At 42.8% G+C, this 27,729-nt stretch overlaps 1 protein-coding gene across 6 annotated transcripts in view; it reads right to left on the reverse strand.

The window, feature by feature from the left end:
• The window catches only part of WDR37 (WD repeat domain 37), a 103,055-nt gene that overhangs the window by 21,549 nt on the left and 53,777 nt on the right, over positions 1–27,729 (reverse strand). For all 6 annotated transcript variants that reach the window (XM_074985021.1, XM_074985019.1, XM_074985025.1 and 3 more), the window contains 4 exons: positions 19,567–19,611; positions 13,067–13,143; positions 8,065–8,302; positions 7,363–7,504 (listed from right to left, as the gene is read on the reverse strand). In XM_074985021.1, the coding sequence (XP_074841122.1) occupies positions 7,363–7,504; positions 8,065–8,302; positions 13,067–13,143; positions 19,567–19,611 (502 nt within the window). The remainder of the gene's footprint in view (positions 1–7,362; positions 7,505–8,064; positions 8,303–13,066; positions 13,144–19,566; positions 19,612–27,729) is intronic.

Here is a 27,729-nt window from a genome sequence, read left to right on the forward strand (position 1 = left end):
ACAGATCATGAAGCCAAACATTTTAAGAGTTACGTACGTGGAGACTTGACCAATTCCTTATCTACACTACTTTATGAACGTGTCTTAATGAAGTTGTATGAGAAAGCAGTGTGGCAAACCAGGTCACGGGGCATTCCATGCACAGAGAGAGTAAGGGTAAGACTACACTCACTGGAAGATCGACTCTTTCAGGGTCAATCTTCCAAGGTTCAGTTTAGCGTACCTAGTGGGGACATGCTAAATCAAACCATCAGAGCTCTACCATCAGCTCTGGAACGCCTCATTGTCATGAGGAGTAAGGGAGGTCAACAGGAGAATTTCTGTGTGAACAGCCAGAAAAATCGATCTAGGATGCATCCATTTCAGCTACATAATTGTCGTAGCTGGAGCTGCATATCTTAGATTGACTTTTCGGACTAACATAGACCTGGCTGAAGTAAATTCACAGTCATAGGCAAAGGAGAAATGGAAAATAAAGCCTCAAAGCTAGCATTTCTAGCAGAGTTGTGGAGTGCGAATAACCTTGAGAAGCAGACACACTTGAACTAGTTATACTGGTATTCACTTAAATCCAACTTTGCACTGTTTCATGTGAGCAGAGACTTTGTCCACGTCCTCTGGACAGGAGCAGACTTCATTCAAAAGCTCATAAACAACAGATATTTTCAGCAATATTAAGTAGTACATCTTAGACACATTTAGAAACATTCATTATCAAATATTGCTTGCTACTGAAGCAAATACTCTTCCACTACCCAGGATGGGTGACACTGGACTTTTGGTATCAGAAAGCATCTGGAAAAAATCGGCAACACTTACTAGATAGCATGAATTAGATATATTTTGCAAGAAAGGAATACGTTTTCCCCTCCTTTAATATACCAGTTACAATTGTACTCACATGAGGTTGGTGGCAGAAAATTGGAGGGCTTTCTGAGATGATGATTCAGTATCCCTCAACAAAACTGCATACCTAGAGATTAGGGCCAGTGAGCCTAAGAAGAGTTGACCCTGTTACCCTTACCCTAAGCAGCACTTTGTGTGCCTCAGAGCTGCACACTGTGAGTGCTGCCCACCGCTCAGCACCCCCCCCCCAACTTCTTGGTGGTTGACGTGCATGGCAGCAGTGGCTCTGGTGAGTCACCAGCATCGAGTTAGAGTGGAGGAGAAGGGCCTGAGGGTTCCTGGTTCTGGAGGAGGGGCAGGGGAAAGATTTAGAGCAGGGAGCTGCAGGGTGCTGGTTCTGGAGGATGGGCGGGGGACTGGGTTAGATACTTAATGCATAATCCTATCTAAAACAGGGAAACTGTAGTGTCAGCCCTAAGCAGCTAAAGAAATGGAATGTATGTTTGAGGAGAATCTCATTCAGATATGTTTTCTCTTTTCCAAAATATGGGACAATTTGCGGAGGCCAAGTGCCCAACTGTTGTCAAGGAACAGTTTCACAATTTAATAAAGGTTTATGGTGCCATCTGCTGGAAGATAATCTGAAAGCAGTTTGAACAAAATATTTCAAGTATTTAACTCAGTATTATTCTCTGATGCACAGGTAAAGTATTCACCATACCTCTGAATAACATTACTGAAACTCTTATTTAGTTACACCTTACTTATTAGCTCCATACTACTACTAAGTTCTCCTTTCTAGCATCAGATGACCAAGTACAGATTACGTCCCATCTGAACAGCAAGTAAAAATGTTTTAGTCCCACTTTAGAGATAAGTGACTGAAAAATCATTTCTCTTGAGGGGAGAAGAAAATGTACTTCTGACCCATGTACCAACATAATCAAACAGCGATTCTGAATCTCAATCAAAAGTGGCAATAGCAATCTGTGACTTTGAGGGAAAACACAAGTGATACGTTAAGTCATTTACATGAATACTCTCTATCCCACACAATCTATACCATCCACACTATTTCTACATAATTATACACAGTCACCTTTTTTAAAGTTACTTGTATGTTTCCTTGAATATTTTAGATAAAAATAGGTAACATACTCCCAAATTGATCAACCTATAAGTAGCATGACATTCCTTGAAGATGTGAGAACGAGTGTCCTAGGAAAAAAATGTTGGAATACATGCAGGAAAAATGAGATTGCTGCAGTCATATACCCATCAACTGACATTTCAAAAATTGTCAAGAAACAATATCAGCTCTGCAAGACGGAAGATTCAACTTTTGTCTTCAACTGGCTTACAAAACCAGTGGTAGGAAACACCAAGGACCTGGTCAAACAACAAAAAACTATTTATTCCCAAGAGAGCCTGTAGCTATTCAGCAGAACCAGCCAGATACAAAAAACTGTTAGAGGAGGAGAAGTTAGGGCTACATCAGCTACCATCAATGGATGCTAAGATTTTAGGTGAGACAGATATGCAAGTAGACCAGTGATCTCCAACTTTTTAAAGCAAGATCACTTTTTCAGTGCAATGCAGACTACCTCAAACCCAAATACGCTTGCCCAGCCTCCTTCACAAACCCTCTTCTGAGGTCCAATCCTTTGACCAGGCTGGGAAATAAAGGGTTGAGGTGCAGGCACTGGTCTTGGGCTGAGGAGTTTGTAGTGCGGGAGGGGATCTGAACTGAGTCTGAGGCAGGGAGGTGGTGTGCAGAACAGGGTTCAAGGTGCAAGTTCTGGGAAGAAGTCTGGGTGCAGGAAGAGCTCAGGGCTAGGGTAGGGCTTCAGAATGTAATGTCCAGATGGGCAGTGCTTACCTCTGGTGGCTTCTGGGCATTGGAACAGTGGGGCTAAGGCAAGCTCAGCCCCATGTCCAGCAGCAGCTCCTGGGTGGGCAGGGGCAGTGCCTGCAAGTAAGGACAGTGTATGGAGACCCCCTGCCTACCTCCCCTAAGGGCTGCAGGGACATACCAGCTGCTCCAAGAGTAGAGCAGGACGAGGGCATGGTGGAGCCTTCCTTATCCATGTTGTTGCTGCTGGACTGTTAGTGGCTGATCTCCTGATTTGGCTGCAGGGATAATTACTCCAGCCACAACAACATTTTAGAACTCAGTACTTTAAAAAATTGAATTTAAATAAATTGTTAAATTTAAACATGAGAGAAATAAAAATTATGAAATGCACTGACCAGTCAGAAACCTTAAATAACACACTTTGAAAGATGTAACACCACCACCACATGTATGTGGTGGGTCGGAAGGTGAGTGTGAAAGAATTTGTTTGCGTCAGTGACAGACACACAAACACTGTGAGATGTGACAGATTCACACTACCCCTTTGAAGTATGATGAGCACATTCAAACACTGGAGCAGCAGCCAGCAAGCCCCCTCACTTCATCCTGGGCCCAGACACGTTTCCCTCTCCACATGCAAAATAGTCTCAAAGGGGTAGCAGCTGTGTTAGTCTATCTCTGCAAAGCAAACAGTCCCGTAGCACTTCAAAGGCTAACAATTTTATGTATTTATTTACCAAATAAATAAAATTGGTAAGTGTTTAAGGGGCTGCAGGACAGCCCTCCACATGGACACAGTGTACAGAGGGGGACACAGTGATGTCAGCACCCCCCTCAGATGCCTCTCCCACTCTGCAGAGCAAGCAGAAGGCTCCCAAGGGGCAGCTCTAAGCAAGAGGGCTAAAGAAACATGGCAGTGTGGGGAGAGACAGCTAAAGTGCCAGCACTTGATAGCCTTCTAGTCAAACCAATCAAGACCTCATGTCAGAGGCTCCAAGATCAGCCAGGAGATCCCAATACACTGGTTGGTCACTACTGAAGCAGACTATTTTAAAATCCTTTTTCTCTAAAAGATTTGTTCCTACTGCTAAAAAATATACTTCTGTTTTAAGAAAGCTTATGATCATCGCTGGTCAAGACTCCAAAAGGGAAAAATCACAGGTGCCTAACAGAGGTCTCTGAGGGAAAACTGGATAAACAGGTATTCTAAGCCATGATATAGGATACAAGTGGGAAAACTGCAAAATTCCAACCCTGGAAAGATAGATGCAAGAGGCCAGACACCTGAGGGACTGTGCTCAGCGACCATACCAGGAACAGAGGTGCAGTTAACATTGTCACTGTTGCAAACACACTATTCCTTTCAATGTGTGAGCCTACTAAAATGCTCAGTACTACCGTGGGGTTATTTGTGCCTCTATCATTTCCTTCAGTTATACCCCACTCCAATACATAAAGAAGAGTTGCTTTCTCACTACATAAAAGGAACAGAGCATACCCAGCTGTGCTTGCAGATTGTGAGACTTATGTGCAGCACATAAAAAATAGGTCACAGACTTCATTCTTAGGTCTGTTGAACTATGGAGCTTTCCTTTTACAAGCAAGGTTAGGCTACCCTCAGGTATAATATCCTGCTTAGAGCAAAGTATCATCTCTTCTACAACGTAAAACTTGTAAGCACCTCTAGGACCTAAGGCCACAGAAGCATTCTTTTGCCATAGAGACGCCAAAAACAAAGTAGACAACAATACAGTAAATCCTCAAAATGTGCAATTTCAAGTCCTGCTTAACAATCACATTAACGTGAGTGAAGCACAACTCAAAATCCCATTCCCATGTCCCTGGCTCAACCTACCCAGCCCCAGTTCAACCCCTCCCACAGACCAGCTCCAGCTCAACCACCCCACTCTGGTTCAAACCCCACATGGCCTGGCTCCAGCTCCCCCTCCCCACACGCAGCTCCTACTCAACTCCACTCTACTGCCCCCTCTTCAGTAGCCCTACCCTACTCCAGGCTTAACCCCACTACCCTCCTTCCACGGCCCCAAACCACCACCAAGCTTAACTCTCCCCAACTGCACCCCCAACCCAGGACTTACCTTTCAAAAGGAGCTCCAGGTTCTCCTGCTGCTTCCCCAGCTGCAGGATGTACATTCCACCGGGGAAAAAAAGCTGCCCCCTAACTTAACACGAAATGCGAGGTACACAAGGATGTGTGGGAATGCAACCCTCACATAACTCGAGGGACCACTGTACAACTGACAAGCAGTAAAATAAGAGTTTTCTAAATTAACTCTTGGCAGGAGAGAAAAAGTGCTATATGAAATCACTGAGACAGTACTGGCCAAACTCTGATGCAGAAATCTAAAGATGGCAAAAAGGCAAAATAATGAAAACACAAAAAAAAAAGATGCCAAATGTAGAAAAAGGAGTGGTTGAAAGCTGAAGGAAAAGTGTCCAAAAAAAAAAAAAAAAAAAAAACCAGCCAAAATTTATTGCCGGTGTTAAAATAATAACAGCACCCAGCACAATTTGCAGTAGTTCACTTGATAACTTTTCATCTTTCAGACTATCACTATGGAAGCATTCTTCTATCATCTTTTCATCAAACTTCTCACCTTACAGTATGTTAATAGCTAGCACTGACATATCAGAATAGATTTATTTCCCTAGTGAAGACCTAGCCTGTAAACCAGCAGCGTCCAACAGGAATTCAAAGACTGCCACACTTGTGGCTGTCGTCTTTCCATATTTGCCACATTATATTATTAAATAAATAATTATGTAAATAAATGCCCTCCCCCTCAGCCAGGCTCCCAAAAAAACAAGTACTCCCAGCTCCTCATCCTATAAATAAATGCCCTCCCTTTCCCCACAGAGCCAGGCGTCTCCACCCCAAATCTCCCTGCTCTAACTGAATGCCCATCCCGCAGAGCCAGGCACCCCCAGCTCCCCTGTTCTAATTCAATGCCAGACTCACTAGACCTGTCACTGGGACTGCCACTGTGAACTTCTCCCACAAAGCGGTGGAGCATATGCACAGAGCGGGCAGATGACACTCCCCATGTGCAACTTTCAGGAGAAGCCACATTTAAAGGCTCCAAGACCCACACGCGGCTCAAGAGCTGCGGGTTGGCCAGCCCATATACGCCACAGCACAGTGTCCTATTCATCACATGTGGTGAGTTGAGAACGTATTTGACACTGCAACTCTATTCTCTTGTGTCGACCTCCCTTACTTCACCAGATGTGCAAAATCTAACTCCAGAAGATTAACCCTGACCAGGTCGATTTTTGGCTTAGTGTAGACAAGCCCTCAGTCTTATCTTTTCAGCCTTTCAATGGCCATACCATTTGACATCACTTACCATACAGTGGGGGATCACATATATCAGTAAAACATTAATTTTAAAATCACATTTCTTCCCTCTGTGCTCTGTATGCATAACCCCTGAGTATTAAAGCACAAGAGGGACGGAATATGAGCAGCACAAAACCTAATTCTTCCTATGCATAGGCCACAACTAACAAGGGCACAAACCAATTCCAACCTCAGGCCATGGTTCAGTCTACATTACTGTAAGAAAAATCAGAAATGGCTAACACCCACGCAGCCATTGTAGTATGGAAATCATACTCTTGAAACAGCATATCTGAACTGAAAACTTCTGAGTGGACACATACAAAAACTACCGATATTGGAAATTTAAAATTAAGCAACATGAAAATATCTGATTGAGAATAAAAGGAAACCCCTATTTAAGTCAGTGTCCATCTCTTCCTTCACCTTTTCAGCGCGTGTGCGCATACACACACACACACACACACGCGCACGCGGCTCAAGCATTGCTTTCAACCTTGCAAGCTGCAAAGTCTTAAATCTATACCGCTTTATGATTTGGGTATTTAGAATGTTTGCTCTCTGCTTTCCTCACCTTTTTTTTTTAATTTTACTTCTCAAAAGTGTATGTGTTGCCACCATCTTCAGGACACTCATACAGCTACTTCTGCTTATCTTCAGTAGAAGCCAGCAGATCAGAATCAAATCCCAAAACTCATCAGAAAAGTGTTACATGCACCAGTAATTTTTGATAGGTGAAACTGCATCAGAAATATTTGCATGTTTCTAATTTGTAACTATAAAGTGTGATGTTAAAAATTACTGCAAAACGAAAAAGAACATAGAGAATGAAAGTGTTGCTTGTTATAGGTTTTTCTTGATTCTCTGCAAGTCATCTTTATTTCATAATTAAGTCTATAACAAATCAGGGAAGAGAAATTCCTCTTAATATTTTACAACTGTATTCCTAAATTACACAACAACACTGCTGACTGACACAGCAAGGACTTACAATAAAATATAAAGGTAATGAGTCCGCACTACTTATTACACATGCCTAATAAAAAAGAGATGTCATATAAGCAACAACACAGCAAGTGCAATTAGTGCTTTTTTCGAATTTAGATGGCACGGTATTACATTTGTGGGAGAGTAGTAAAGGCTTTCTGTGAAAGGCAAAATTTCCTACAAAACTAAACACAGAGATTGTCTTAATATTACAAAATACCAGAATCTTTTGGTACAGTTTATCACCTGAATACATTCACCCCTTCTAAATATACAAAAAACAAAAATAACCTGTGAAGCAACTGTCACTTACTCTGTGTGGCCCTGAAAGACATTCACAGAATGGATAGAAGGATCTCTGAAATCCCACAGACGGAAGGTTGTATCACGTGATGATGTCACCACAAGACGTTGAGTGGGATGTGTACAACAATGGGTTAGCTCTTGGTCATGCCCTACAACCACAGATGAGAACATATAAGGTAACGAAAATGCAAGACTTTTCATTTCCACAAACATTTGGAATGAAATGCTGATCAGACAATTTTTGAGAAAGAAACCGTACAAAATACTAATTGGTCTGGTAATAGTAATGTTACTGCTGTTGCAGATATTTAGGGTCATATTTGAAAGTTACACTGGAACTGTCATTTCATCTGATCATTAACCAGCCATATATTACGGCTACCTCAAGTAGCAGAGGTATGCAAAACAAACTAACTGTTAAGAAAAACTGTTGTACTAAGTATTAAAAAATTGCTCAATTTCATAGATTATACCACATGCTAAAAGGAGAATAGTTACCATACTTATGGTATTCAAGGAAATAATTTCATACATAAATAGTGAGGCAATATTGAAGCTCCTCCCTGTACCTTAAGTTTTATGTTTAAGTCCCTTCCTGCTCCCAGGAGATACATTACTCACCCAGAAGACTGTGATGCATGGAAGGAGTGATCACTATCAAGAAACAAACTAGCAATTTTAAGAAGCTTTCATATAAGCAAAAAGATACCTGTCAGTGAATGGACAAGTTCAGATGTCTCCACATCATACAGATTTGCTGTTCTATCCCAGGAAGCTGTTACAGCTTGCTTCCCTCCAACCAGCCAGTCAGCTGCTATGACAACTCCTTGGTGGCTTTTCAAGGAGGTTAAGGGAGCTCGGATAGTGGGACAGTCACTGGAACCATCTCCATCTCCATCAGGTTCATCTTTATCTGAAAACTCAATTTCATCTTCTCCCGACATTTGCTGTTAATCACAAAAGTACAAATATGAACAATTTTTCTATTTATTAATGGAAAACTGCACTTCAAAAAAGCCACTCCCTTGACACAGCAATTCCTGCAAATTAATAAACCCATGCACAGATAGCTATACATACAAGACTCCTTTTGCTGGTATGTTATTTGGCTTTAATCACACAATATTCCTTTTGCTGGCATAAGCTACATCTCCAATAAAGGGCTGGGCTGGGAAAACTGTACCAGTGCAGCTGTACTGGGAAAGCTTTTGTAGCGTAAGCGACCCCTGAGCAAAGTATATTGCACTAGAACTTATGTCTTTTAGATTGCACTGAGCTGTATATTATGACCAAGCACTGAATAATTAGACTAAACAGCATTTCCAGTATTATTGAGGAGATGCAGGGGGACACAGAGGGGCTGCAGGCAAGTATGCATAGAGTCAGAGAGGTATATGGGATAAAAGCAGGAGAAGGATGATGTAAAGGCTGAAGGGAATCTAGGAGGATGCATCAGGTAAAAATCATCATAGATCCCTTAGCCCTCACCATTTCTTTTTCCACATGGCCTATTTGCAGCTCATGTACAGGATTCTAGCACCTCTCCCTGACTCAAGCAACCACTCTGCATCCCATCCAAAGCACCTCCTGTACTTTGTCTTAGTTACAAATCAGAGCACCCTGTATGCACTAGAACCAGGCATTGCTGAGCCTCCTTTCCTCTGTGCTTGCAGTAGAGAGCTAAGCACTTCACCCAGGAAAGACTGAGCTCTTGGCAGGATGAGGCCTACATCCACAGGGCTCACTCTGACTTGGATTGCACATGGAGATGGTGCCTCCTCCTCAACTGCAATTGTTCCTCACAGAGCCAAGTTCTGGGGGACCCCTCAGCCCCCATATTCACTACAATTCTCTGCATCCCGATTCCAAAACACACTGAGCAGCCTCCTCAACCCTCTCTCATTTCCCTTATGCTTCTGCTGCCAAATCCTGCCTGTAACACCACAGAATTTGATAGCACCAAGAGCCAAAGCACATTCCCAGGCAATCTGTCAACACCCAGCATCCTCCTGCTGAGTTTCCAACACCCCCCCAAGAAATGAGAGGTCAGGGATTCAGAATCCTGAGCCTTATAAATAAACTGAGATCTAACACCAGACCCAGAAACTCATTTCCCCTCACACCCTATTGTCCCTCCATACATTGGGTGAGTCAAACGTCATTCTATGAATTTTTGAATTTCCTCTGTTCTCATCCCCACTCATCTTAGGGTTTGGTCCCTCTGTGTCCCCAGTCTTTTCTGCATAAGAAGACAGGTGAGAATAAGCAATAGCATCTAATTTTAGCATCAATCCATGACCTGCAACATTAATGTGTGCAACAACGTACGAGACTGACATTTCACAGCGAGAGCCACAAGACATGGGATCAATGCATGGATGGTGCACACTTATCAGTTAAATGTAAATGTGTTTATTTATTAAACATGAGACTAATGAAACATTGGAACACATTTACAAAGGTGCTGCTGGATTCTCCTTCACTGAATTTTTGAAGTCAAGATAGGATGTTTGAGTGATCTGCTCTCAGAATTGTTTTGGGGAAGGTCTACGTTATACACAATATCAGACTAGAGGGTCACAATTGTCCCTCCTGGCCTTGGACTCTATGAACCTCTTATCCCCTTAACTCTTCCAGAAACCTCCTCCTACCTTTAATAATCTTTCACCCTGCCCCTCATTCTTCACTGATATCTTGATGGTATCAAGAAAAATATCTTGCAATATTTGTAATATTTAAATGGTCTGTTTAGTGGCCAATCTCTTGTGAGCAAAGATTTTCTCATTGTAATGAAAATATAAGTAGGCTTACAAAGCTAAAACTGGTATTGTTCTACATCTGTTCTTACCCAGCAAGCACTTTATGCAGAGGAAAACCTGGAAGAGGCTATCAAAGCATCGACTTTTATCATAATCTAAGTAACAACAAATTTACATTAAGTAATTACCATATCCAGAAGGTCATACTATGGTGCATAAGTCTAAATATACATTTCCTTTGACACAAGTGTAGCCTAATGGATGCACCAAGAGACTGGGAGCTCAAAACTCCAAAATTCATTCTGACAATAATTCCCTTTTTGACCCTGGGCAAATCTCAATCTGTGCCAGAGACCTGGTTTATGCTTTAAATTGTTCAGTTTGGTAACAATTTCCACCCTGCCTTTGCTACTACAATAAACCCTCAAGATACGTGCAAATGAGTTGCACATGTCTCAGGTTAACATGACTGCTGCCACTGACTGGGCTGACTGGTGCTGGTGACGGGGCTGCCACCACTGACAAGAGAGGCTTCCCAGGCCTCTCAGCTGCTGCCACTAACAGGACCAGGGAAACCGATGAAGGCACCACCCCTGTCAGCTTCCCAGCTCTGCAAGCAAAGGGGAACTAGACTGCTGCCTGGTCCCTGGCTCCCCTCCACTCTCTGGAGCAAGGAAACTGATCAGGGCCAGTGCCCTCGTCAGTTTCCTGGCTCCCCGGTGAGTTGTCTGGGAAATGCAGCCCCCACGTACGTTGGGTGTTGTAGTTAAAATAACTGGGGAAAGGGACTCTCTCTTGCTACAAATCTAAAAGACACCCTTGATAACTTGCATGGGAATTTTTATTTGCCATGACATGTATATGATAAATTAGTGCAAAATTATTTGAAATGGCTGGCATTCACGTCTAAAAACGGAATATTACAATCAAGATACTGACAGTTTTAGCTACATAACCATTCACTACTTGACTAAGTTGCATCTTACCTCACTATTATGTTTTGCCCCTTATTTCTGAAATTAGCATATAGGATTCTTTGCACATAACGCCACTAGCAAAATATTCAATTTAAACATACTTTTACACAACTTTATTGTTAAGTAGGAGTATTTGATTTGATAAGTCAGAGGAATTGATAAAAGGTTACGTATCTAAAAATGAGAACACTATCAATTTAGGCTCCTAATTTCAGGCATTAAAAAAGGTTTAAACATCTTAAAAGGTGTTTCCACTGAAATTTTAAACCTATCAAAGAAACCGTTGGAATCAAACATTCCTTTACTGTGTTTATAACCAAAACACTGAAGTGCAAGTGCATGATAATCAAAGTTAAACAGACTAGTCTCACACATATGAACCCTGCTGTGCCATTATCACACTAACAATTTTGGAGACCCAAGCCTCCAGAAGACAGACTGTATATCATCTAACCTATCCTAATATAGGTTACAGATATCAGAGTGGGCCTGAAATCCAGATATACTAGCACAATAGCCCAGAAAGATGGGTGAAGACACCTCATACAGTGGAAGGCTACATGCTTTAAGCTGTACATGTAACAAAAAACTATGGTTTCTTGTGTGGTAGTCTGTACACTGCAGCATGAAAGGATATGTGCACAAACCAAAGAAAAACCCACTGCTGAGGGTACAGGGCTGTTTTATTGCTGTGTAGAGTTCTGGGCTTGGCTGGAGCCTGAGTTCTAGGATCCTTCAGGATCTCAAGCTCAGAGCCCAGCTCCAGCCCAAGCCCGTAAGTCCACATGGAAATGCAAGAGCCTCATACCCTGAGCCAGCTGGCATGGCTTCCTTCAGCCGCTGACATATCCAAAATGTATAGCACATTCAAATACACTAATATAGCTCAGTCTCATTAGATTGTATCTATTTGGTCATTCAAATAAAACACTGTACCAGAATCCTGTACAGTAGAATGCAAAAGCTTTGCGGATTAGCAAAATTAAGTTAGCAGATCTCTGTGGTAACTGACACACCTGAGCTCCTTACTTCCTGGCAAAGATTTTTATAGCAAAAAACTGAAGTGAAACCATAATTATTAATATTACACTACTTTTAAAAAATATACCACAGTACAGCTATACAATGTTTTAAAATAAAAATGTGGAATAAACTAATGAAATATTTGTTCACTTAGACCTCAATTCAGGGAAAAATGTAAGTACAAGCTTACTTTTAAACATCTGTTTAAGGCTCTTTGAGATCCATACACAAGTGCTTTGCTAAATCTGGGGCTTATGTTACCCCAGATACTTTAAGACTCACTAAAAATATTTAATTTTAAATTTGTGAATAGACCCCATGGATTGAGAGTTAAAGCATTTCACAGCATATGGGATTAATTCAGAAAGTTTTATTATCCATAATAGATCTCATTATTATTAATACAAATAAGTGAGGTTCAACTGATTTGGATACAAGATAAGGCTAAATCCTGAATATCAATTCATTATACACACTAGTTAACACTGATATGTATGTTATCCTACTTATGTGTTTAAACAGTTTTTTTTTTTTTTTTTTTTTAAAAACATGGTTAGAGAAGCACCCAACTTTAACATAATTTAATGCAACTTAATTAACTACCTTTTTTTTTTTTCCCCAATGCAACATTTTACTTGTCACTATTTTGGGTTAATTGCATAGTTCTCTTCACTTGGAAAAAAAAAATCAATGAAGTCAGTAGCACTTTTAGATTAAGCGCAGCAATATATATAATTTGGAAACAATAAAGGAAGTCTTTTATTAATGGCCATAACAACTGATCATAAATTTTTGTGTCTTTTACAAAAAAATTTAACATTTGGGCCAAATTTGAGTTGAAAATGTCCCTTTAAATATAGGGTCTATGACCCTTTCACATATAATCATGTCACCTAAATTGAATGAAGCTGCTCTATGATCAATTTTTAGTCTGTGTAAGTTTATTGCTTACATTGCAGTCTGCTGCTGGCTGAGGCATGGGCAACTGTACCATATATCTCCAAATGTGAGCCGTCTGGTCTCCAGATGCTGCACAGAAATAGACTGGATAAGTATATTTCCATAAACACAACACAGAAAATGTTTTGTTTTCATATTTTGGCTATGCTGCATGAATACAATTATTTTCCCCCAGCAGATTTTAGTAAGACTCAGCATAAATGGCTGTATCCCAGACGTGACAGTTTGCTGAGAACATCATTGGTTTGGGGAGAAGTCATCAAATGAATTACTCCTAAAATGAAAACACTAACTTTCTTCTAGGGAAAACCTACTATTGAAAATAATATATACTTCAGCATTCTATTTTTAGTCTTCTGTTCCAAAACACTAGTATGTTTAATAACAAATGTGAATACGGACTTTATATTAATAAAACAAACAGATGTCATACCCTTAACATTTTAAGAAATAAAAAGGAATTTTCCATAGTCATGCAATGGCTTTTATCAAATGAAAAAGTGAAGTACAACTATTAGGAGACTCCATACCAGTAAGTGTGAACAAATATGTTTCTACCTTAAGTATCTCAGTGTAGCATAAAGTTTTGTAAGACTGTGGATCTCCTGTTCACTACATATAGGAAATTTAAATGTCTATAGCATATCTGAATTAGAAAACAGCAGACTCTCTTTGTATGAAGATAACTTTCAAACACCTGGGGCCTATACAGAATATATAATACATGAATATTTCAAGTTCAGGCAAAGGTGACCAGTGTATTGTGGGATCTGCAGCCTATCTGCATAACAAAAAATGAAAAAGTACAGGCTGTTCTCTGGTACAGGCCTTATGAGAAAATAGGGAGTGTGATGCCTTCTGGCACATTCTGGTATTTCCAGCAGATGTGGTTGATAAATCAGATGTGGAGTATTCTTTGGCATGTATTTGTGAGAATTTGTGATTCTAAAGTGAAATGTCAGATGGAGGAGGAAACAAGGTCACAATCAAGGTTGGTGTTAAACCTTTGTCTGATAATTTCCTATGTTCACCATTCTAGCTTTTTAATTTTTTTTTAAATGATAAATTCACTCTACAGTAGAGGACAGTGGAGAAACAGTTACAGACTAAAAACTGCTATTTTTCAAAATCCCACATCTCAAATGTGAATAGAAAAAACACTCACGTTAGGCTTTTGGATGAGGGAAAACTAGGTTTGAAATTCTGCAGCAATTATAATCTTACTGCTATTCCTAAGGCTCTACTAAATTCGTGGCCATGAAAAAACACTTCACAGACCATGAAATGTCCTCCATGAAATCTAGTCTTATGCAATTTTACCCTGTACTGTACATATTTCCTGGAAGACCAGCACTTCTGAAACTAGGTGTCTTGTCCCAAAGTTAGGGAGTTACAGAGGAAGCTGAAGTCAAGGCCAACCTTAATTCTGCTACACATTCAGACTTGGGTGGCTGGAAAATAGCAGCAGCTGGCCAAGTGCCCAACTCTGCAGTCAGCAATGCCATGAATGGCAACACAAAGAATAGCAGTACCATGATCCCTCCACAATAATCTTGCAAATCCTCACACACATATCCCCTCTTTCAGATCAGGACTGCTATAGTTAAAACACTGTGATGTTGCAGATTTAGTAGGCATCCTTCAGTCTGCATAGACTATGGATCACGCCCTTTAAAGTTTCAATTGAGGACTTCATTTACAGTGTCTATTGTGACTATGAAGACCCACATGAGAGTGACAGTCCTTGCTGCATCTGTTGCAGATGTAGTGGGTGTCTGGCAAGTCCTTATTGTGCTTTCTGTGCGCTCGCTTCTCCTCTGCTAGCTGTCTGATCTTCATCTCGCCCTTCTGAAGGCCCTTGTGTAACCCCTGCCTCCATCTGCTGTGGTCATCTGCTAGTTCTTCCCAGTTGTCCAGCTCGATGTCTACCTCTCTGAGGTCTCTCTTGCAGACATCTTTGTAGCGCAACTGGGGGCATCTGGGAGGTCTTTTGCCAGAGGCTAGCTCACCATACAGGATGTCTTTTGGAATCCTTCCATCATTCATCCTGTGGACGTGGCCAAGCCAGCGGAGTCGACACTGCCTGAGGAGGGTGTGCACGGTTGGGATTCCAGCTTGCTCAAGGACAGCGGTGTTGGTCACTCTGTCCTTCCATGATATTCCAAGGATGCGCCTGAGGCAGCGCAAGTGGAAGACGTTCAGCCTCTTTTCCTGGCGGGCATACAGGGTCCAAGTCTCGCTGCCATAAAGGAGGGTGCTGAGGATGCAGGCTCTGTAGACTTGCATTTTGGTGTGAGTGTAAAGCCTGTTAGTCCACACTCTCTTGCTGAGTCTGGACAGAGTTGTGGCTGCTTTTCCGATCCTCTTATTTAGCTCAGTGTTCAACAACAGGGTGTCAGTGATGGTGGACCCAAGGTAAACGAACTCGTGGACGACCTCTAACGTATAGTTGTCAATGCTGATTGATGGGGATTCAGCAACATCCTGACCGAGTACGTTTGTCTTCTTTAGGCTGATGGTAAGCCCAAAGTCCTTGCACGCTTTGGAGAACTGATCCAGCACTTTTTGAAGCTGGTCTTCTGTGTGAGACACTACAGCAGCATTGTCTGCGAACAGCATGTCTCTGATGAGGACTTCCCGCACCTTAGACTTAGCTTTCAGCCTTGCAAGGTTAAACAGTTTCCCATCAGATCTTGTGTGCAGCAAGATGCCCTCTGTTGAAGATCCAAAGGCATGCTTCAGGAGGAGTGCGAAGAAGATCCCGAACGATGTCGGAGCAAGCATGCATCCTTGTTTGACGCCGCTCCTGATTCTGAAAGCATCTGATAATGCGCCGTCGTATTGGATGGTTCCTCTCATGTGTTCGTGGAACGACTGGATCATCTTGAGTAACCGTGGAGGACAGCCTATCTTGTGGAGCAGTTTGAACAGACCATCCCTGCTGACCAAGTCAAAGGCCTTGGTTAGGTCGATGAAGGCTATGTAGAGTGGCTTCCTCTGCTCCCTGCACTTCTCCTGCAGCTGCCTTAGAGACAAGACCATGTCAATGGTAGACCTCTCTGTGCGGAATCCGCACTGCGATTTGGGGTACACCCTCTCAGCAATCTTCTGGAGTCTGCCAAGGATGATGCCAGCAAACAGTTTACCAGTGACGCTTAGGAGGGAGATTCCACGGTAGTTGTTGCAGTTGCTTCTGTCTCCTTTGTTCTTACACAACGTTACAATGTTAGCGTCGCACATATTCTGCGGAACCTCACCCTCTTTCCAGCACAGGCACAGTAGCTCAGGTAGGGGTTCCAGGAGCGTGTCCGCGGCACACTTGATTACCTCTGGTGGTATACCATCCTGACCAGGGGCCTTTCCTGCTGCAATGCTGTTGATGGCTCTCTTCAGTTCATCCACAGTCGGTTCCTGATCCAGTTCGTCCATTACTGGTAGGAGCTCAACGGCATCGAGGGCTGCGTCAACCACAACGTTCTCGCGTGAGTACAGCTCGGAGTAGGTGCTCAAGCCAGCGCTCCATCTGTTTGGCTTTGTCAGTGATGACTTCACCAGATTTGGATTTCAGAGGTGCCATCTTGTTCTGGGTGGGTCCTAATGCCTTCTTCATACCCTCGTACATTCCTCTGAGATTACCAAAGTTGGCACAGGTCTGGATGCTGCCGCATAGCTGGAGCCAGTGGTTGCTGGCACAGCACCTGGCTGTCTGCTGTACTGTTCTTCTGGCTGCTCTAAGTGCTTGCTGGGTACTCTGGCTCGGTGAGCGTTTGTACTCCAGGAGCGCAGCACGCTTCTTTTCAATGATTGGAATCATCTCATCGGAGTTAGCTTCGAACCAGTTGTTCGTGTTTCTAGCTCTTCTTCCAAACACCGACAAGGCCATGTTGTAAACTGTATCCCTCAGATGTTTCCACTTGGATATCACATCGGCGCCCCCAGGGCTGCTGTGCAGATTTTCCTGGAGGGTGTCTCTGAACTTTTCAGCTTTCTCCGAGTTTGCCGTCTTTCTGGCGTCAATGCGGGGCCTTCCAGCAGGTTTAGAGAGGTACAGCTTCTTGGGTCTCAGCTTAAGCTTGGAGCAACCTAGCGAGTGAACTGTGCACGTACCACAATCTGTGCATCACAAACACATTCTTGCGAACGAAGCCACAGCACAGAGTGTCGTGGAGACACCCACACTCGAAGCACTGGCATCAACTAGACGTGGTCATCACTAGGCGTAATAACGTTGCAGATTTATGTATCCGAAATCATGACATTTAAGATTTTTTAGAATTCTGTGACCATAAAAGTGACTAAAATGGACCATAAATTTGGTAGAATCACAGCTATTATGTAATTATAAGCTTGAACAAATTCAACTATAAATGCAAGAAAAACAAAGCAAAAAAAAAAAACAACCCCAAAGACTGCTTGTGAAGAAATATTCATTCTCCTAGGTACGTATATGGTTCCCATAACCCTAGTACAGGCTGAAACTCCAGTACCCTCAGGACGTCACCAGTGTCCAATCAGAGAATTTGCCTCAACACAAGAAGTCAATATTGTCTAATCACATTTCCAACACTTCCACTGCTTACTGGGCTCTTAGAAGACATGTGAAGATAAATTAAAGCTAAATAACTCTCAGAACACTGAGAACCAGGCCTGGTGACTGTAAACTTTATGGGACCACAAGAAACTTGGCCACACCCAGGATAAGTGGTCTTCTGCTAACTAAAATCATGTCAGATTACAGATATTGCTGGATGAGAGAGTTCCAATCTGTATTTGTATGCCTCCCAAATCATTGGCACTTTTTCCTCATCATCCCAGTTAAACAGGGAAGTGCCACTACCCTCATTTACTTATGGGGAAGTAAGCCAGAGACACAAAACTAACTAAGCCTAAGTAAGCTGCACAAGGTCACACAGGCCGCATACTGAAACAGGCAACTGAAGCTCAGTCTTCTGAAACAAGTGCCTTATTCATTGAATCAGATGAACCATGGGATTAACCACATCCTACAGATTTGAATACTAGGCTGTACTAATGATGTTATGGCCAGTGAGAAAGTTATTACGGTCATGACATACATCAGACACTATAAGGGCAATATCCTTGTTATTGCCTTTTGAAATCAATTTTTTCAATAATTTTTTTTTAAAAATTATCAACAGGGTTTTCTTTGAAGAAATAAAGAATAGAAAGTAAAAAACGTAAAACGGTAATGTGATATTTACTAATCTCATCTTCATCCAAAAAACTGCTAGATCCATACATGAAAAGCTTATTAAATTAGAATGAGTTAAATAATTGGGATTTGGGGAGAAAAGGATGGGGATAACATTGAAAAGTATCTGTTACGCAAAAAGAGCTAACAGATGCTAAAAAAATCTCAGGGGTAGTCATACTAGTCTGTACCTTCCAAAGAAAGAAGCAGTCCTGTGGCATTTTGAAGACTAAGAAATGTATTTGGTCATGAGCTTTCGTGGATAAAACCCACTTCATCAGATGGGTTAGAAAGAAAATAATAGAATCCAAGGTGTATATATACCAGCAAAAAACAAACAAAAACCGGAACACCACTGATCATAATTTACAGCACCCATCTTAAACCCCTCCAGCACATGGTTAACAATCTACAACCCACCCTGGAAAACAATCCTTCACTACCACAGACCTTGTGAGACAGGCCCCCAGCTCAACCCGAAGAAAACACTCACCAGCAGCCATAGACCATACCACAGAAACACTAACCCAGAAACCTATCCCTACAACAAACTCCATTGCCAACTCTGTCCACGTAGGTATACAACACCTTCACAGCATCTAACAACATAAGCCACAGCATCACTGTTGTGGCATTGAGGGCATATATCACCTCTGCCACGTACACTGGACAACCAGGCAGTCTCTATGCCAAAGGATAAATGGACACAAATCAAAACTTAAGGAACAGTAACACACACACACACACACACACACAAACCTGGAGGGGAACATTTAAACCTCCCTGGACATTCAATAATGTATTTAAAAGTAGCCATTCTTCTACAAAAGAATTTTACCACCCAATTATGGAGAACTGGAATTCATTTACTAATTTAAGACCATTAGCTTAGTCTTGTAAAAATATCTTAACTATGACATTACGAAAGCTATTTCCTCACTTTTGACATTCACACTTCTACATCACATGCTATGAATGAGACATATCCAACTTAATATGCTTAATTAACTAGTCCTACTAATGACAGGTAACTCTGACCCCCTACCTTTTATTTATTTATTTATTTATTTGGCTGCTATATACCCTGAATTCTGTTATTTCCACTCCAATTCATATGATGAATTGGGTTTTACCCACGAAAGCTCATGGTGTAATAAATTTGCTGATCTCTAAGGTGCCACAGGAGTGCTAATACATGGTGTAATATTAAAGAGTGGTTTGTTTTTACTTTCTTATAACTAGCACAAACAAACACCACATAAAACAAAAATTCTACATACCTGTAAGAGCTACTTGCTCCGTTGGATGGAACTTTATAGAATTTACTGCAAAAAACAAAATGAAATTTTAAACTAAAGTTACAAGAAAATATTATAGAAGAAAGCCAACTTATACTGTGAAAACCTTTGTAAAGCAGTGAAGTGATACATTTTATCTTGAAGGCTTGTGATACAATAATAAGGTGATAAGTAACAGCACGGATCTGTCAAGAACAAATTAAGTCAAACCAACCTAAAAGCTTTCTTTGACAAAGTAAGAAGCCTTGTGGAGTGGGTGGAAGCGTAGATGGAGTGTATTTTGACTTTTGAAAGACTTCATACTGTTGCATGTTACCTTCTTATATACAAATTAGGGAAATACAACCTAGATGGAACTACTATGGAGGTGAGTGTATAACTGGTTGGAAAACCATTCCAAATAGTATTTGCCGCTATTTCACATGCAAGCAGGAAGAGCAGCTTGAATGGGATTCCCCCTGGATCAGTTCTGGATCAATTTTGTTCAATACCTGCATCAATGATTTAAATATTGACAGAGTACACTCACAAGCTGAGAGGAGTTGAAAGTTCTTTGAAGATTAGGACTAAATTCAAAATGATCTGGACACAGTGGAGAGATAAACAGGATGAAATTCAATAAGGACAAATGCAAAGTACTCCATTTAAGAAACAACAATCAGTTGAATACATACAAAGTAGCAATGGACTAAGAAATAAAGGGATCTGGGGGAATCAGAGGATCACCAGATAAATATGTGACAACTGTGTAACAATGCGGGGGGGGAAGAAGTAAAACATTCTCGGATGTATTAGCACGACCTATGTAAGCAAGGCATGAGAAGGAATTCTTCTGCTCTACTCCATGCTATTTAGCCCTCAACTAGTATACTGTGTCCAGTTCTGGGTCCCAGATTTCATTAAGGACATGGACAAATTGGAGAAAGTCCAGAGAAGAGGAACAAAAATGATTAAGTGTCTAGAAAACAAACTATGAGGAAAGACTGAAAAAACTAGAGTTGTTTTTCTGAAGAAGAGAAGATGAGGAGCAGAGGTAGAGAACACGACAATTTTTACGTATTAGAAAAATGTTAACAAGTAGAAGGGAGAAAATTTGTTCTCTAAATTCTTAGAACAGAAAAAGAAACAAAGGGCTTAAATTGTATCTGGAACAATTTAGACTGAACATCAAGAAAAACTTCTTAATTGTCAAGGGTGGAGCTAAGCAATGAAATAAATTGCTTAGGGAGGTTATGGAGAGCGGGTTAGTCAACAGCTGCCAGGGACTGTCTAGATCAGGCTTAGTCCTGCCTTGAGTGTAGAGGACTGGATTAGAAAACCTCTCAAGATCCAGTCCTACAATTCTCTGACTCTATAATTAGCAGTATCCCTCCCAAAACAACAACAATTAAGAATATTATCTGTGTTCTATGAAGAAGCACACCGATATTGACTAGTTTATACAACGTGATAAAAGTTTCTGTGACTGCAATTAAATAATGCATTTACATTTAAGAGGGGCAGGCATCACCTCATATCATCAGGGTTGCCAGATGCTTCCCATCATATGGCTATAGCTGGCTGCCAATAACTTCAACAAAACTAACTGTTCAGACTGAAATTTTTTATGCCAGATGTCCGTTTCCAAGTAAGTATTGTGAGCAAGACATGAGAAGTCAGTCTTCCGCTCTACTCAGCACTGGTTAGGCCTCAGTTGGGGTACTGTCTCCAGTTCTGGACACCACATTACAAGAAAGATGTGGAGATACTGGAACAGGTCCAGAAAAGAGCAAAGGTCTAGTGAACATGACCTATGAAGGAAGGCTGAAAGAACTGGGCTTGTTTAGTTTGGAAAAGAGAAGACTGAGGGAAGACAAGATAGCAATTTTCAGATATCGAAAAGGATGTCATAAGGAAGAGGGAGAAAACTTGTTCTTCTTGGCCTCTGAGGATAGAACAAGAAGCAATGGGCTTAAAGTGCAGCAAGGGAGGTGTAGGGTGGACATTAGGAAAAAGTTCCTAACTCTCAGGGTGGTCAAACACTGGAATAGAGGGCCTAGGGAGGTTGTGGAATCTCCATCTCTGCAGATATTTAAGAACAGGTTTGATAAATGAATATCAGGGAGGGTCTAAACCATGGGTGTCCAACCTTTTGGCTTGCCTGGGCCGCATTGAGTGAAGAGGAATTGTCTTGGGCTGCATATAAAATATATAATATAGTTAATGTATATAAATAAGAAACTTCCTTTTTTTTAAAATATTTTTTATGATAACATTAAAAACAAAAGAGGGTAATATAAACATAAAACTAGTGGGATATTTGAGCTTGTTTTTGTGAAACCAATGCATCAATGTCTGGTTCGATGGAAGTGGTTGCAATTCTTAGTGAGTTCTCAAGGTGCTCGTCAGAAAATTTTGATCTAATTTTACTCTTCGTGTGCTTCATCCTTGAAAAAAAGTTGTTCACAAATGTACGTACTGCCAAAAAGCGATGACATAAATAAGGCGTGATTGTGAAGCGAGGGATATTTTTCTCTGGGAAGATAGGACTTATAAAAGTCTAGTAAAGAGACATGATCAAATTTTTCTTTGAGTTGAATGTCTGATTGCAACTCTATACATTCCATTTGAAAATTTTCAGGTAATGTATTTATGTCGACTGAAAATGGAGTCGCAAATATACCAAAAAATTGATGATTTTTTCGAAAATCTTGAAACCGATGACCAAATTCCTGTATCAAAACGGAAAGCAAGGTTGCGTATTTTTCCACTGTTCACAGGAGTGTTTAGCCAACGTATCAAAATGCATAAAATTATTTGCCATAACTTGAGCTAGCCATAATTTAAGTTTCATTTTGAATGCTGTTATAGTTTGAAACATAGCACAGATAAGTTGATTTTCACCTTGAGACGCATGTTTAACTCATTTAAATGAGCAGTCAAATCCACCAAAATTGCTAAATCTGTGAGCCATTTTTCATCTTCAAATTCTGACACAAATTTTCCTTTTGATCCCATAAATGACTTGATTTCATTTCGCAAATTAGAAAACATTTCACCCCGACTTAGCCACCTTACTTCAGAAAAGTAAATGATGTCCCCATAATCAGCATCCATACTTTTAAGGAACTCCTGGAACTGGCGATGATTCAATCCCCTGGATATTGTGAAATTCACAGCTTTGATGACAATTTGCATGACAGCACCCATTTTTAAAGCTTTCACACATAAATTTTCTTGATGTACGATGCAGTGATATTTCATCAAACGTGAGCTGCCAGCAGCAATTGCACCATCTTCTATTAGTTTTATAAGTCCTTCTTTTTCACCAACCATAGCCAGGGTGCCATCACTAGCTATACCAGATATGTTGGCAAAGGTTAAAGAAAAATCACTTTAATGTAATTTTTACTGCTTCATACAAATCAAGAGATTTAGTTGTGTCTTTTAATGGCACCAAAGAAGCCATTTCTTCAGTGAGATTGTATTCGTTATCAATACCCCTAATACAAATGGCAAGTTGAGCCGTATCTGTAGCATTAGTACTTTCATTTATCGCCAAAGCATAAAATTTGAAATTAGCAGCTTTACTCTCCAAATCTCTTTCGACAGATTTTCCTATTTCTTCAATTCGCCTGGCTATAGTCTGACAAGACAAACTGATTTTAGAAAAAATCCGTTTTATCATCAGGACAAATTATATCTGCCACGCTTTCCATACGTTGCTTAATAAACTCACCATCAGTAAATGGTTTTGATTTTTTTGCAATCAGATTTGCTACCACATAACTAGCTTTCACAATAGAGTCTGTTTGAGTTGTAATTTAAAAAAAAAAAAAAAATTGTTGAGATGACAGACTTTTTTCAGTTCTGCTGTTTTGTCTTTACAAAACATTCCTTGATATGCATCGAATTTGGAAGCATGTTTTTGCATATGTCTTTTCAAATTGTAATCTTTGGAAACTGACACGATTTCCCGACAAATTAAGCATAGTGCCTTATTATTTGTCAACAAAAAAAAGACAGGTTACTCACTGTAGTAACGGTGGTTCTTCGAGATGTGTCCCCGTGGGTGCTCCACATTAGGTGTCGGGCTCGCCTGGCGCCGCAGATCGGATCTTCCAAGCAGTTTCTGCCGCACCGCGCATGCGCCGGTGAGCGCCGCTCCCTTGCGCGCTCCTGGCCACGTGCGCGATCTGGTCCCCGCCAGTTCCTTGACCAACCGCCTCAGATGCTCGTGCAAAACACTAAAAAGAGATCTGAAGCGGGGAGGATGGGCGGGTAGTGGAGCACCCACAGGGACACATCTCGAAGAACCACCGTTACAACGGTGAGTAACCTCTCTTTCTTCTTCGAGTGTCCCCGTGGGTGCTCCACATTAGGTGACTACCCAGCAGTAACCCAAGATAGGAGGTGGGTAATCGGATTATGTGCAGCTTCTCCCCGAGAGGACCGCTGTCGAGAGACGGGTATCCTCTTGGAATACCCTGTGAAGGGCATAATGTTTGGCGAAGGTGTCATAGGATGACCAGGTCGCCGCTCTGCAAATGTCTTTTAGCACAACGCCCTTGAAAAAGGCTGTTGATGCCGCCACCGCCCTAGTGGAATGAGCCCTAGGCCTGGCCAGTAAAGGAGTCTTTTTGAGTTCGTAGCACATTTTTATGCAGGATACGATGTGCTTCGAGATTCTCTGCGAAGAGGGACCTTCTCCTTTTGATTTGGGAGAAAGAGAGACTAGGAGTCTATCCGTTTTCCGGAAGGACTTGGTCCTGTCTATATAGAAGGCTAGCGCCCTCCTCACGTCCAGGAGGTGTATGCGCGCCTCTTTGTTAGAGTTATGAGGCTTTGGATAAAACGAGGGTAAAACAATAGGCTCGTTAATATGAAACTCAGAAGAAACTTCAGGAACAAAGGCTGGATGCAGCCGTATGGTTACCACCTCCTTAGAAAAAACACTGCAGGGTGGCGTTGCCATAACTGCCGCAAGCTCGCTCACCCTGCGAGCTGACGTGATTGCGAGAAGAAAGGTCGTTGTTATCGTAAGGAGGCGGAGGGAAACCGTGGCCAAAGGCTCGAACGGTGGTCCCGTTAGCGCATTAAGCACCAGGTCCAAGTTCCACGAAGGTGGAAGCGGTTTCCGAGGGGGGTATAGGTTTACCAACCCTTTGAGGAACCTGGTAACCATGGGATGGGCGAACACCGTGTGCCCTTCCTCTTCGCGTCTGAACGCCGAAAGGGCGGCAAGGTGGACCTTTAACGAGGATAGTGAGAGTCCTCCTCTCTTGAGGTCCAGTAAATACTCTAATATTACAGGTATAGGCACCGAAAGGGGGGCTAGCTGTTTGGTAGAACACCATGCCGTGAAGCGAGTCCATTTCTGCTTGTAGGTCTTCCTGGTGGAAGTCCTCCTGCTACTTTCTAGGACTTGTTGCACTTCCTCCGTACATGTGCTCTCTAGGGAGCTGAGCCATGGATTAACCACGCTTGTAGTCGCAGGCCTTGGGGGTGCGGAGGCACTATGGACCCCTGGGCTCACGTGAGCAGATCCGGCGCCACCGGAAGGGGCATCGGTGGGCGGTCCGACATGCGCAGGAGTAGGGGGAACCATTGCTGTCGATCCCACGTTGGGACTATCAGGATCATTTGGGCTCCTTCCCTCCTGGCTTTCTGCAAGACTTTGTGGATCAGCACTGTGGGAGGAAAAGTGTAAAGCAGGGGGCCCCTCCAGGAGATCCCGAATGCGTCCCCCAGGGACCCCCGTCCCAGTCCTGCCCTGGAGCAGAATCGTGGGCACTTCTTGTTGTGTTGAGTAGCAAACAGGTCGATCTGGGGAAAACCCCTTGTGTGAAAAATCGGTCGTAGCAGATCGGGATGGATCTGCCACTCCTGCGTGAGTGCGAAACGCCTGCTCAGCTGGTCTGCCTTCACATTGTGAGCACCTGGTAAGTACCAGGCTTTCAAGGTTATATTGTTGGCGATGCACCAGTTCCACAACCGGACTGCTTCTGCACATAAGGCACAGGACCGAGCTCCTCCTTGCCGATTTATATAAAACATGGTGGAGGTATTGTCTATAATGATCCCAACTACTTTGCCTTGTATATGGTCTCAAAAGTGTCTGCAGACGTTGAACACTGCTCTGAGCGCCAGTATATTTACGTGCAGTGACTGCTCCGTGGAGGACCACAGCCCTTGCGTCACCTCTTCGCCCATGTGTGCTCCCCACCCTATGAGGGAGGCATCTGTAGTATGAAAAACCGATATTTGTGGTTGGTGGAAGGGTACCCCTGTTAGCAAGTTCTTGGGGTTTACCCACCATTGCAGGGATCTGCGCAACTCTGTTGTGGGCGACACCACCCTGTGAACGGTGTGTGCTGCCAGTTTGTATACGCTCGCCAGCCAGTGCTGCATGCTGCGCATGTGTAACCTGGCGTTCTGCACTACGAACGTCGCTGCTGCCATGTGGCCCAGCAGCTGTAAGCACGTCAGAACCGGCACCGTAGGGCTGAAGGTGATGACTTGCATGAGGGAGCCGATGGCCCGAAGGCGTGTCTCTGGTAGATACACTCTCGCTGTAATAGAATTTATGCGTGCCCCTATGAACTCTATGTCCTGTGTGGGGTCTATCTTTGATTTTGCCAGATTGATAACCAGGCCGAGCGAAGAGAACGTGCCTGCTGTGACGCGTATCATGCGTAGTACCTTCTCCTTCGAGGCCCCTTTGAGTGGGCAGTCGTCCAGATACGGGAATATAAATACCCCCTGTCTGTGCAGATAGGCTGACACCACTGCCAAGGTCTTGGTGAAGACTCTGGGGGCCGAGGAGAGGCCAAACAGTAGGACCTTGTATTGAAAATGTTCTTCGCCTACCATGAACCGGAGGAATCGTCGGTGAGCCGGATGGATAGTTATGTGAAAATACGCGTCTTGTAAGTCGAGGGCTGCGAACCAATCTCCATCGTCTAGTGCCGTAAGGATGGAGGTGATTGTGATCATCCAAAAGCAGTGCTTGCGTAGGTACCGGTTGAGGCCTCGAAGATCTAAGATGGGCCTCCAGCCTCCTGTCTTTTTCTCCATGAGGAAGTACCTCAAGTAGAACCCTTTCCCTTGCAGTTGCTCCGGCACTCTTTCCACTGCCCTTATGAGCATGAGATGGTCCACCTCCTGCTTGAGCCTCGCTACATGGGAGGCCTCCTGGAGGTGGGGCCTGGGTGGAGGTCGTGGCGGTGGGAGTGACTGGAAGGGGATAGCGTACCCCGTGGCTATGATCTCCAGCACCCATTTGTCTGTGGCGATCCTTTGCCACTGGTCGTAGAATGGTCGGAGGCGATGGTGGAATAACCGCTTCGGATGACCTTGTGCGATGGTAGTGATGGCGCAGCCCTGGATCTGTGTGTCAAACTTGTGGCCTTTGGCCCTGCCCCGAGGACGCACGGCTCTGTTGGGAACGTCGCCTGGGAGTTCTGTACTGCTGGTGCTGTTGATGTCGCCCTTGCTCGTAACCCCTGTGGTACTGGGGACGCTGTGGCTGGTACTGGTACCGTCTTTGTTGAGGGTAGTACTTTTTCTTTCTGTATGGAGGGGTGTAAATCCCCAGGGTCCTAAGTGTGGCTCTTGAATCTTTACTGGAATGAAGGACCGAGTCAGTTGATTCAGCCAACAGCTTCTGCGTGTCGAAGGGAAGATCGACGATCTTTGCCTGCAGATTCCTCGGTATACCCGAAGTCTGGAGGCAGGACTCCCTTCGCATCACCACTGCCGTAGCTGTGGAGCGTGCTGCTGTGTCCGCAACATCCAGGGCGATCTGAACTCCCATCCTCGAGGCCGCGTAACCTTCTTGCACGATGGCCTTGAGCACCGGTTTCTTGTCCTCTGGAAGCGAGTCCATGAGGGAGGTTAACCTAGTGTAGTTGTTGAAATTGTGGTTGCTAGATGCGCTGCGTAATTTGCCATTCGCAACAGTAGTGTGGAGAAGGAGTAGATCTTTCTGCCTAACAGCTCTAGCTTCTTGGCATCTTTGTCTGTTCCCCCTGTCTTGAATTGAGATGTCTTTGATCTTTGTTGCAACAACTCCACCACCAAGGAATTTGTTTGTGGGTGGCTGAACAGGAACTCCATGCCCTTCTCCGGCACGAAGTATTTCTTATCCGCTCTCTTGTGGACAGG

This window comes from Carettochelys insculpta, chromosome 2 (genome assembly GCF_033958435.1).
Source record: "Carettochelys insculpta isolate YL-2023 chromosome 2, ASM3395843v1, whole genome shotgun sequence".
In the NCBI taxonomy this organism is placed as follows: Eukaryota; Metazoa; Chordata; order Testudines; family Carettochelyidae; genus Carettochelys; species Carettochelys insculpta.